Source organism: Zootermopsis nevadensis, unplaced genomic scaffold, assembly GCF_977971745.1.
Source record: "Zootermopsis nevadensis isolate Lab colony 2312 unplaced genomic scaffold, Znev_1.0 Znev_ptg000024l, whole genome shotgun sequence".
In the NCBI taxonomy this organism is placed as follows: domain Eukaryota; kingdom Metazoa; phylum Arthropoda; class Insecta; order Blattodea; family Termopsidae; genus Zootermopsis; species Zootermopsis nevadensis.
Genome location: NW_028259156.1, coordinates 11,544,354 through 11,556,584, shown reverse-complemented (window position 1 = coordinate 11,556,584; position 12,231 = coordinate 11,544,354). Strand labels below are relative to the sequence as shown.

At 37.6% G+C, this 12,231-nt stretch overlaps 2 protein-coding genes across 4 annotated transcripts; one reads left to right on the top strand and one right to left on the bottom strand.

Moving 5' to 3' along the window:
- Positions 1 to 2,254: 2,254 nt before the first annotated feature.
- On the bottom strand, positions 2,255 to 5,815 carry LOC110832006 (elongation factor 1-alpha). 2 transcript variants are annotated; one of them, XM_022068615.2, is made up of 9 exons: positions 5,731 to 5,815; positions 4,594 to 4,773; positions 4,164 to 4,343; positions 3,831 to 3,998; positions 3,488 to 3,748; positions 3,131 to 3,406; positions 2,899 to 3,019; positions 2,636 to 2,802; positions 2,255 to 2,526 (listed from the first exon to the last, which is right to left on the bottom strand). In XM_022068615.2, the coding sequence occupies exons 2-9, from the start codon at positions 4,735 to 4,737 to the stop codon at positions 2,455 to 2,457; spliced, it is 1,389 nt and encodes a 462-aa protein (XP_021924307.1). In that variant the 5' UTR covers positions 4,738 to 4,773; positions 5,731 to 5,815; the 3' UTR covers positions 2,255 to 2,454. The 2 variants fall into 2 exon arrangements, with proteins under 2 accessions (XP_021924307.1, XP_021924308.1); XM_022068616.2 differs by having other exon boundaries at positions 5,659 to 5,734.
- mRpS14 (mitochondrial ribosomal protein S14) lies at positions 5,764 to 10,719 on the top strand. Of its 2 annotated transcripts, none has more exons than XM_022068619.2 (3): positions 5,764 to 5,863; positions 9,189 to 9,329; positions 10,450 to 10,719. In XM_022068619.2, the coding sequence occupies exons 1-3, from the start codon at positions 5,822 to 5,824 to the stop codon at positions 10,630 to 10,632; spliced, it is 366 nt and encodes a 121-aa protein (XP_021924311.1). In that variant the 5' UTR covers positions 5,764 to 5,821; the 3' UTR covers positions 10,633 to 10,719. The 2 variants fall into 2 exon arrangements, with proteins under 2 accessions (XP_021924311.1, XP_021924310.1); XM_022068618.2 differs by lacking the exon at positions 5,764 to 5,863 and adding an exon at positions 8,933 to 9,112.
- The last annotated feature ends 1,512 nt before the right edge of the window (positions 10,720 to 12,231 follow it).

The window sequence follows — 12,231 nt, the reverse complement described above, 5'->3', positions numbered from 1 at the left end:
GCGCAATTAAAAATAGTTGTATCTGGTGGAATTAAGAAGTCTTGCTGTGGTAATTAAAATAGTATCATCTGTTTGCGTTCCTAGAATATAATTTCTGCCATGTTAATAAGAGTACTACCATCTAGTGGCGTTCCTATGAACTAATGGAATTAGTGCCAACTGGTGGCGTTTCTGGAGACTAATATTTCTTGGTGCTAATAAATGTTTTTGACCTGATAATAAAATTTAAAAATACTGCTATCTGTTGTGATTCTGAGAACTAATAACTTCTGCTCTGCTAATAAGAAAATTTTGAAACAATCCTTGCCCAGTAATATTTTCGAATCAAAAATTATTAGAATGCCAGTAAAAATACCAGGTATCTAAAAAATTTGAGATATTTGAAGAACTTTATTTTTTGTCCTGCTTCATCCTGTGGATGATTAGTCTTTTCTTCTGGAAACTTGTTCTTGAACTGCAGATCTTTAGTATGGTAGTCTGCTGTTTGGTCCCCTAGGCCACTGCTCTTTCTGAAGAGATATGATTTCAGAACTGCCTTAGTCCTCTAGGCTACAGAACCCAAGACTGCTAATATACCCTTTGAAGTTCCTGATGAATTGTAACTTTCATCCTTGCTTCTGCAGCTTGATGCCAGTCAGCTTCAATAACACACTACTTAAGACAAATGCACGTTAGATTCCAATCTTCCAGTTGGTACACCACCACTTCTAGTCAAACCCGTGTTCTGATTTCTATGAAACCACTATTTTCTTCCATGTATAACCCACCTTAGGATAAACCTAAACAATATCAAAATGACTCCAGCCAGTGAGTGCTGTCTTTCTGACACCCATGTTGAACAATTGAAGAAAAAGCTCCACATTCTAACACAGTAAGGTTACAGCTGTTTGTTCATAGGGTAAATTGGCAAGGTCCCTCATTATTTTCAAACCCAAAAACTCCTGGTTAAAATGCTATGTTTTGTAGTACTATTAAGATTTATAATTTATTATGTGCAAAATCAAAATCAAATTTGGGACAATTACTAATTATTACAGATGCAACTTTCATGAGCCATCAGCTCATTTTATAAAGTTAAATCCTGTTCTCTCGAGATCCACAAAATTCTGCCAAACTATGGTAGGGTTAGGTAAGTATGTTGTCTAAAACTGTGAAGCTACACAAAAAAGGAAACATCTCTATGACCTAAAGTATATTTTCATTAAAATGTTAAACAAAGCAATATTGTACTGAAAAAAATTGCTGACTGCAAATAGATTTAAACAATTTTTTGGGAGAAAACTATTTTCTCCTATGCCATGACACTAATCTGAATTGCCTAGCTGCACTTTTCAATCAGCATACCATGTGGGCAGTGCAGAAATAGTTGCATGTAATTATTGATAGAGCAGTGACCAAATGGTATTACCATTCACAAAAGAAGTATATCTGGGTACAAGAAAATCAGTTTATGTACTACAGCAAACTTCTTAGCTCAGTTTCTTAAACTGCAAAGCAATACAAGAAGTTTTAACAAAAATTTACTGCAGGTTCTAGATTACCCTATTTGAACATTTTTAAAACAGAGCAACCCTACAAAAACATTAAACAAAGTGTAGAATATTTTCCACAAACCGTCTGCGCATGGCATTTTCATACTTTTGATCTAGGAAATTAAACATTAAATGAATGAAAACCTAACCACAATTTTCAAAACTTCCAAACACATTTCCTCAAACTCTCTCTCCAGACAGCCATAAACACTAGCACATCATATGAAACAAATACCAAAAAAACTAAATTCCATGAACATTACAACTGCCAACATATTTACAGCAAATTCTAGCTCTAGTCAAAATTAAAGAACCATGGGGAAAAATAAAAACCCCGGCATTCTGACTGGTACAATATTAAAGAACAAATGCCTACAATGGAGAGCGCAAAAGGGTCAACAGATGTCCAGCCATCATGTAACACTGATTCGCAAACAAAATGTTAACAAATTACACTTTCCTACACCAAAAACAATTAACATTATTCATGGTTCAAAGCTTCTTTATTGGCCCTTGTATGTTACCACTTTGAAGTTATGTACAGAAGCTGTTACACTGTATTAACATATACCTTTATTTCAGGAACACAGAAAATGAAAGGAATGAAAATAAAAAAGTCCCTTTCTCTCCCATTATTCAAACAAATTTCAACAAAGAAACTTATGTCATTCATTTTCTGTTTACGTAAATTCCTTCATTCGTAATATCGACAAGTAATAAAATTAAGATAGCCGGGCTAAAACTGTAGGCATGAAAGAAACCAGCCTTTCCTTCGAAATTCTTTACGATGGAAAAAATGCTTCAGCAGCCACTTGGAAAGAAAGAGAAGGCAGCTCATGTTGAAAAAGCGATGGAGAGCTACTGGCGGTGCAGAGAGCTGCAATGAGACAACCGCCACTGATGGACCAATTAGCACACCTAGTTATTTCTTCTTCTGGGCCTTCTCAGCAGCCTTCGTTACCTTACCACTTGTAACATCCTTAGTGGTGACACTCTGAAACAAATCATTGCATACCTTTTTAGCATACACACAAAAATTAATTAAAAAACTTGCTTCACACCATAAAAAATGGGCGAGTAACAGCATTTCAGGTTTCCCTCACCTTGATAACACCGACTGCAACAGTCTGCCTCATGTCGCGCACAGCAAAACGTCCAAGTGGTGGGAACTCCTGGAAAGACTCCACACACATCGGTTTGCTGGGAACAAGGTTAACAATAGCCGCATCACCAGATTTGATGGACTTTGGATTCTCCTCAGTGACCTTACCTGAAAAGACACGTGATGCGGTCTGCTATGAACATACACAGCATTCAGTTAATAAAAACGAGAGACCAGCAATTCATTCAATAAAAGATTAATTACCAGTACGACGGTCACACTTCTCCTTTATCTCAGCAAATTTACAGGCGATGTGAGCTGTATGACAATCTAGGACTGGAGTATATCCATTTGAAATCTGGCCAGGGTGGTTCAGCACAATAACCTTCAGTGAGAAGAGATAGAAAAAATCAAATACAAGACTTGACACAAGACATCACCCATATTCAAAAATCTCATATTATATAAATATCAGTTCTCCTTAAAATATATTAACCTGAGCAATGAATTCAGCAGCTCCTTTGGGAGGATTGTTCTTGGAATCTCCGGCAACATAGCCACGACGCAGCTCCTTAACAGAAACATTCTTCACATTGAAACCAACATTGTCACCAGGCACAGCCTCCGTCAGAGCCTCATGATGCATTTCAACGGACTTCACTTCAGTAGTCAAATTTGCAGGGGCAAAAGTAACCACCATGCCAGGTTTCAATACACCAGTCTCGACTCGGCCCACAGGCACTGTTCCAATACCACCAATTTTGTATACATCCTAGAATAAAGAATTTGATTATTAGCATATTTTAAAAATTTCAATTCAACCTACACCTCCAGAACCAGCCACGAATTTCACCTGTAGAGGAAGACGAAGAGGTTTCTCTGTAGGTCGGCTTGGGGGCAGGATGGCATCCAAGGCTTCGATGAGGCACCTGCCATCAGCCTTGCCCTCCTTCCTCTCAATTGACCATCCCTTGAACCACGACATTTTGTCAGAGTGCTCCAACATATTATCCCCATGCCAGCCAGAGATTGGTACAAATGCAACCGCAGCAGGGTTATAACCAATCTTCTTGATGTAGTTGCTAACTTCCTTCTTGATTTCCTCAAATCGGGTCTAAAAGGAAATGAATTATTTTTAAAACCCTGTATTATTTTATGAAGGGTGGAGGTTATGTATGTGATCCTGAAGAACTCACTTCACTGTATGGTGGCTCTGTAGAGTCCATCTTGTTAACACCCACAATCAGCTGCTTCACACCCAAGGTAAAAGCCAACAGTGCATGCTCACGTGTCTGACCATTCTTAGAAATACCAGCTTCAAACTCGCCAGTACCAGCAGCAACAATAAGCACAGCACAATCAGCCTGTAGGCAACAAGTAATATTTAAACAAGCACTTGATAACAATGTCGTATGAGAGCAAATTATGACGTTCACTAAAACTTTGAATTCATAACCCTCTTTTATTTAATTCTTATCCCATGACCAATCCAAAGTGTGACTTAATACACAAAAATATTCCTGTCATACCTGAGAAGTTCCAGTAATCATGTTCTTTATAAAATCTCTGTGCCCAGGTGCATCAATAATAGTAACATAATATTTACTAGTCTCAAACTTCCACAGCGCAATATCGATGGTGATACCACGTTCTCGTTCTGCTTTCAGCTTGTCCAAAACCCAAGCATACTTGAACGAACCTTTGCCCATCTGTAACAGAAAACACCTGTATCAGAGTTGAAATCAAAACCAACCATAAACAACGCAACCACATGGCAATCATATACCAACTAAATTCAGGCCTGGGACATGAGATAAGCCGAGAACACCACCTTGGTACAAGTTTTATTATAAATTAAATCAGCTCAAACTGAATTGGGGAAACTTTCAAAATATGAAACTGCAAAACCACCACAATAGAAATATGAGACAGTGCCATCAACAGACCATAAAAACTTACCTCCTGGGCTTCCTTCTCAAACTTCTCAATTGTTCTCTTATCAATACCACCACACTTGTAAATCAAATGTCCAGTAGTAGTCGACTTCCCAGAGTCTACATGCCCAATGACAACGATGTTAATATGAATCTTTTCCTTGCCCATGGTGATTGACTGGTGTACTGCTTGCTTTCAGTATGACTGAAATGCATAATACCACTTCAGTAATTACATCAAATATTTATGTAAAGCATTCATAAATTACAATTAGATGTGCCTTCAATGGATCCCAAATGGCATATTAAGTCAGTTTACAAATATACACAAGTACAGACAATTTAAATGTTTTTTAACAAATACATTAACATCTGAAGTGATATGTTACCGCCACGTGGGGGCCGACGTTTCCTCAAAACCGGATGTCAAATTTACTTACGCCAACAGATGCTACAGGATTCTACACTTTTCTTTTCCACCGCAAATTGTTAGGCAGCCAGGGGCAATGCAAAATGCGTGCAGTCCAAAGTGAAACACAATGCGATCATATGCACTAATTTGGGTGTGAAACGATGACGTAGCATGCTGCAACTATTGATTGCCAAGTGCAATGCCCGAAAGTAATGTTAATATATCTCGTCAAAATTTTTTCCACCTCATCATATACACACGCATGCATACGTAAAATATACAAAATACATTTGGAAATCATGTTCTATGACCGTAAAATGCCAATACTTAAACATACAACGATAATTATGATCCCAACTGGCAGACATCTTTTTAACATGGCGAACAATAGCAATATATTTATCTGAAATTCACTCAACGAAGAACATTTTATACCAACACTTACCGAAACTAGCGTAAGCACATTTGCATTACTGTCGTAAATAGAAAAACACATTTTCCAAAAAACATCTGTAAATACTCAACGAAAGGCATGCATGCGACATCACTACCGGCAGAACTCACATAAAAGATGGTCAAATTTTTGGAACGCGCTACCTGAAAATTATATACAAACTCCGACATAAATATTTGTATAATATTAATTTCACACCTTGTATATACAAATTTCAACGCTACCTGAAATTCGATGCACATTCCCAAGTAGGATTATAGACGGATATTTCTAACAAATCTAACAGTCCTACTCACCTCCAGATGCCACGGCAGAAAGAGAACGACAGACTCCACTGACATGCGCACTTCGAGGGACTAGGTAGTCGGTCCTAGAGGGGTCCTCGTAATGAAGACGAGCACAAAATCAATTCCTCTACATTCATTTATGGTATGTAGTTATTGATTAATTACAAAATATGTACATAATTGGTGCTTAGCGAAAACAGTTTGCTCTATATTTTATAAATGCCTTCCACAATTTTAAGTATTACAAATTATATTCATTTGGGGATGCAAGCAAACGTAATCCAACAGCCACACAGATTATATATCATAGAGGATAACTGAACCGCCATTTACAAGTTCTGCCTGGAAATAATTACGTAGTATGGCTTCATAATAATTGAACGTTCTTAGAATATGGCCAATAAACCACTGCAACTCTTTTTACAGTACTTAACTGTACCAATTTATAATTAAATAGTTATGCTGGTTTATGTCCCACACAATATCTAATGCTGTATTGTCATATGGATTAATCTTTTGGGGAAATTCAACAGACAGTAATAAAGTTTTTTACATGCAAAAGAAAATAATTAGAATAATGACCGGTGTCAAAAGCAGGGTATCTTGTAGAAAATTATTTCGTAAATTTAATATACTTCCACTTGCAAGTGAATTTATACTCTGCTTGCTATCATTTATGGTGGAAAACATGGATAAATTTAAAAGAAATACAGATGTACATAATTTAAATACAAGACGTAAACATGATCTATATGTGCCAAATGCTAACTTTACTAAATATCAGAAAGGAGTGTACTATACAGGTATCAAGTTGTTTAATAGTCTTCCACCAACAATTAAAAGTCTAAATTATGATATAAAGGTATTCAAGCCTGCATTGAAAGATTACCTCTTTACTCACTCCTTCTATTCTGTAGATGATTTCATCTCTGCTGAAAATATTTAAGCTTTATATCCATAATCTACGTATATGTAAAGCAAGTTTTGTATTTATATTTAAAATTCTGAGGTTTATGTATATTAATTTGTAAAATTATTTTTCATACTTGTATTGCAGAATCTGAAATTTATGTACATTGATATGTGAAATACGTTCTTGTACTTGTGTTGAAAGTTGTGAAGTGTATGTATATTGTATGAAATGACATGTTCTACATCCTTTGGTTGAGTCCTAAGAAGGATCTATGGAATGTAAATAAACTCTACTCTACTCTACTCTGCTCATACAAGACATTGAGAAAAGAAATTAAGCAATTAAAATAAGCAGAAAGATGAAGTTGCTGCTGCAATTTTAACTTTAATAGTAATTTGCTTCCTCATGACAAACTATTACTAGCATTTAATAGCGACTCGTTAAACCAGCGTTTTAGCACTTGTTAGTGGTAAGTTGCGTTTAAGAAATATTAAATTGTATCTGTAATTTACTTTCTAAAATCAGTCTTTATAGACCTACACAGCCATTTGCTGATTTTCTAAATTGTAGATATACAAATGAGTGCTGAATTTTCAGCTAGAATGCAGAAATAAAAATTATTAAGCCCCCCCCCCCCCAACAATCACTTTATAACGCCAAGGAATCTAAATAATAATAAGAATAATTTATTGTTGTGATGTATAGGGAAACATTTCTTTGACATTCCTCTAATTTGACTTGTTGTGAACTACTATCCGTGTAGAAACATTAGCTACTGGTACAAATACAATTGTAGTTTCAATAACGTTGATCTGAAACACACACTCACATACATAATGTGATGTGTTGCCTTGAGAGCAGCATAACAATGTCAATAAACAGTTTAGTTGTCTGTTTATTGACATTGTCGCGTCTGGCATTGTTGTCTGTTTATTAACATTATTGGGTTTGGCATTGTTGTAATCGTTTATAGACATTGTTGTATTTAGCATTGTCGTATTCGGCATTGTTGTGTCTATTTATAGACATTGTTGCTTTTGGAATTGTTGTATTCGTTTATAATTGTTGTGTCTGTTTAATGACGTTGTTGTATTCATTTATAATTGTTGTGTCTGTTTAATGACGACGTAACCCTGTTAGCGATAGCAAAATTTCCGTTTTTTATATTAAGACTGTTTACCATTTCCAGCAATGCGCCTTGTGCGCAGGAATGGTTTCACCTAGGAAGGGACGATGCTTGTGCTAGCGCAGGCCTCTGCCCTTAGTTAGCTTTTTGGTTGGTTGGTTGGGGTTGGAGGGGTTGGAAAGGGAGAGTGTTGCGAGAGTGGTTGTAAAGGGAGAGTGTTGAAGAGGGGTTGTAAAGGGAGAGTGTTGAGAGTAGAGTTGTTGGAAAGGGAGTGTGGAAAGAACAGAGCTGTGAATCGGGCGTAAGAGAAGTGTGCCCTGAGAGCCGAGAGAGTGGAGCCAACGAGAGGTCTGGTGTGGCGCTGAGAAAGGACGGGTCGGCTACGTGTGAGGCACCGGGTACGTGGACCGTGGCGGCCGAGGAGCCAGCGTGTGTCCAGTGGGGTGCTACGGGCCGACGCTGAGTATGGACAGGTCGGCTGCGTGAGCAGGCACCGGGTACGTGCACCGTGGCGGCCGAGGAGCCAGCGTGTATCCAGTGGGGTGCTACGGGCCGATGTGTAAGCGAAGAGTGTGAAGAGCGCCGAACTCGAGGGACCAGATAGACTCGGAGGACAGAGTATGTGTGTGTGTGTGTGTGTGTGTGTGTGTGTGTGTGTGTGTGTGTGCGCGTGCACAGAGAACAGAGACTCGAGTGCGTTGTTGTAGAGAGATGACTGTATGTGCAGACCACTGTAACTGATTTAATTTGACGTGAATAAATCAGGGTTGACAATCCAGGTCGCAACGCCGACCCACGTTACAATAATATTAACATTACTAAAAGACATTTGAATATTGCATTAGAAGGAGTTCTATAATCCGCATTCTTTACCAAGTATTATTTGGAACATGAAATCAAGAACATCAAGATGAAAAGGCTTGCTGCATGTTTGGCAAGTGAGAAACACATACAGAATTAACATCTTTGGAGTTTATAAGAATTAAAAAATCATAGTGATTGCTACACACACGTTTAATCAGACTACAACCAGACCGAGGTTTTCACCACTGGAGACCGATTTATCCACTTATGTTCAGATTTGTTTGAAAACTATTTGCGGACACTAAATAACCGTGAATGTCCTACGCACTCTGTCTACCAAAGATAACTCCTCTCTGTTGACACTCTTACTATTGAATATCGTCTCTGGTCATCACGGATTTTAAGTCACCAATCATAACCACACATTACTTGCGTTTATGTTGTATATGTATGGAAGTCAATAACGAAATTTGATAATGACGATGTTTGGAATTGTAACAGCTATATCAAAATTTATAATTAAATGTCCCAAAATGACTGGCAACCAGGTGCGTAATTTACGTGAGTATATACATGGTTATTGCCTTTCATGTGTATTGAGATAAAGTGTATGTTTGTCAGTAGGGTCAGCAAATTCGAAACAAATACGCAGATTGGCAAATGATAAGAGATGTTAAAAGAAGAAAAACACTGAAGGAATTTGGAGCAGAAAGAATGAGAATAAACTCCTTGCGGAAGAATGACATACTGCCTGTGGAACTACGGGTAAAATGCATTTTGTAAAGGTAGTGTTTAGGTTAATTTTATTACGAGTGTCGTTCTTAATTTATTTACAGAACTGTTCATAACATGTGTTAGTAGGAATATTGTTGGTATTTTCCAAATATATTGTACACAGGACTCATGGAATGCATCACTAAAAGCAACAAGCATGCACCTGCTGCAGTGAATAGTGATGCCTTGTAAATGGATTAGCTTAATGGTACCTGTTTAGTGTGATGGTTATAGTCTTCTTGAACCGTTGAATTCTTCAACATTTGAAAACTAGTTTCCACAAGAATCCGGATATTAAATGATCACAAGATTTAACTCTTTTGCTTGATGGGAGTAGCTTGGGGAATAAATGCATTTTTGTTTCATTTCATCTTATACAGCATTTCTTAAGCCTGTACAGAATTCACCAGTCATTGCATTATTCCTATAGTAGCACTCTTTCACAGTGATCATTCTTGCAGTTTCACAACAGAATCTGTATCAGAGGTCATTAGTTCATGTGCTCTGACAGACTTCACACTACAGTCTTCCATTATCAAAGTTTTCCTTTTGATACATTAGTTAAAGTAATTTCTGATGGACTCCCTTTCTGACTTGAAGTGCATACTCTAGTTTTATTTCGTAGGAAGCATGTCCAGACATTCATTAATGTGGCTAAAGTGAAGTTGCACCAGCATGATCTTTGACAGCCACTTATATTAGCACGAGGCATTTCATTAGATCAACTACATTAATTTTAATATTGTTATTGTTAAATGTCCTTTTCTAAATGTGAAATTGAGTTCAAGGACCCACCTGTGAGGCATATTCATTTCAACATGATACATGGATAGTTTTTGTTTGTATTTTGTCACATATTGGACTGTAATGTATTTTCCCCTTTATAAGATCAGCTGAATCTGATGGCTCTCATATCACAGCATATCTGTTTAGCAGTCATTTGTAAAATATTAGGCTGTATTTCATTGCTGCATGTTTTATTAGGACAACACAACTCTCTAGTATGACAATTCAGCAAACATTCTTGGTGTTTTAATACAGGAAGCTTCAATTCCAAATTACTTTCTTTCCACATTACTTATATTGTCATAATAAATATGTTTTCACACAGGAGATAGCAGATCAGGAAGTTGCAGCTTTGCCACGTGATTCTAACTATATTCGTGTGAGACATCGTTGTGCTATAACTTCAAGACCAAGAGGTGTTGTTTTCAAGTGGAGACTTAGTAGAATTGTGTGGCGACATCTTGCAGATTATAATAAGTTAGCAGGTGTGCAAAGAGCTATGTGGTAATTTATGCTAAAGTTAAACATTTCCTGTTTAAATACTTGTTTGTAATGAACATACAGTGCTTGCAATAAAGTCAAGTTGTGCAAGTTATATTATCCTTGCTCTGTATAAGAGAAGCTGTTCAATTTTTATTGAATTCTGATCTTAAACATTTAAGCTTCTAGTCATTTCTGCCATACTGGTCACCAGTCTTGGGGTGGTTGAGACCATGTCACATTCTGACTGATGCTATATGGTTTTACTTTTACCACTGATTTAACCTTAAAACCTTGCATACCATGCAGTGTTGAATACTTATCTGAAATATATAAAATCATGCATACAAAGTGTAAACAGTTTTGAAGATTTCTGTCTTCTGGGTTGTTGCGCTGTGTAGTCTGGTCGATGTTAACCAACGTTTCAGAGGTCATACTGCCTCCATCATCAGGGCGATGAATGTTTTGTTTATATGCATTATTTTATATATACTGATATAACCCTTTAAGAGGTAGTGGTAACGTGTACCACCTGTTTACACATAGTGTATCTTATAATTATTAGAATATACAGCTTACTGGATTAAAGAAGACTGCAAAAATATGGCATTAACTTATTTTTAATACATTACAAGTTTGCAGGCCAAAAATCATGGAGAGTGCACATATCCGCTTCACAGCAAAGATTGGCAAACTACAGCTTTTAGAAAAATTCAGTCCAGTCCTCACTGATCATGTACGAGGTGCTACCCAAGAGTTCAGGGAATTTGCCCCCCCCCCCCCAAATTGCTAATCATAACTCCTAGTGTCCACCTTCCCCTTTGAAGTAGTCCCCTTGGGCATGGATATAGCAATCCCAGCGTTTTTTCCATGATTCCATGCATTCCTGGAAGTCATCAAGTGTGAGTGTTTTAAGCACCTCCTGTGATTCTGCCTGGATCTCCTCAATTGTGCCAAAATGACGGCCTTTCAATCAAAATTTCATTTTGGGGAACAGGAAAAAGTCACAGGGGGCGAGGTCAGGCGAATAGGGTGGGTGGGGAATCACTGTCATGTTTTTGGAAGCCAAAAACTGCCAAACAACGAGCGATGTGCAGGCGCGCTGTCATGGTGGAGAACCCAGCTGTTGTTCTCCCACGTTTCCAGACGTTTGTGCCAAATGCTCTCCCGTAGCAGCTTCAAAACTTAACAATAAAAGTTCCCATTGACAGTTTGACCAGGGGAGACAAATTCCTTGTGGACTATGCCTTGGATATAAAAATATAAAAAAACAAAACAATCCCCCACACAACTAATGAACATGGACTTCACATTGCTCCTGAACGTTCGTCCATCGTTAAAACGTTTGTACCACAAAAAAGTTTCACTTTGACTCATAGCATTCTCACCAAATGCTTCCGCAAGCATGCGGTGGGGTTCTACATCATTTTTTTAAGCTTAAAACCAAAATTTGATGCAGATTCTTTGCTCCTTAAAATCTGCCATTGATGAAGGTTTAAAAAATCGCCAAACCAGTACAACACAACAAAAATGCACGAAACTCAAGAATGCGGCCTCTCGCCTTCACGGCTGTTGACACACTAATTCACAAAGGTTACTGCTCGCCCCAACTAGCGGCCACAACCGG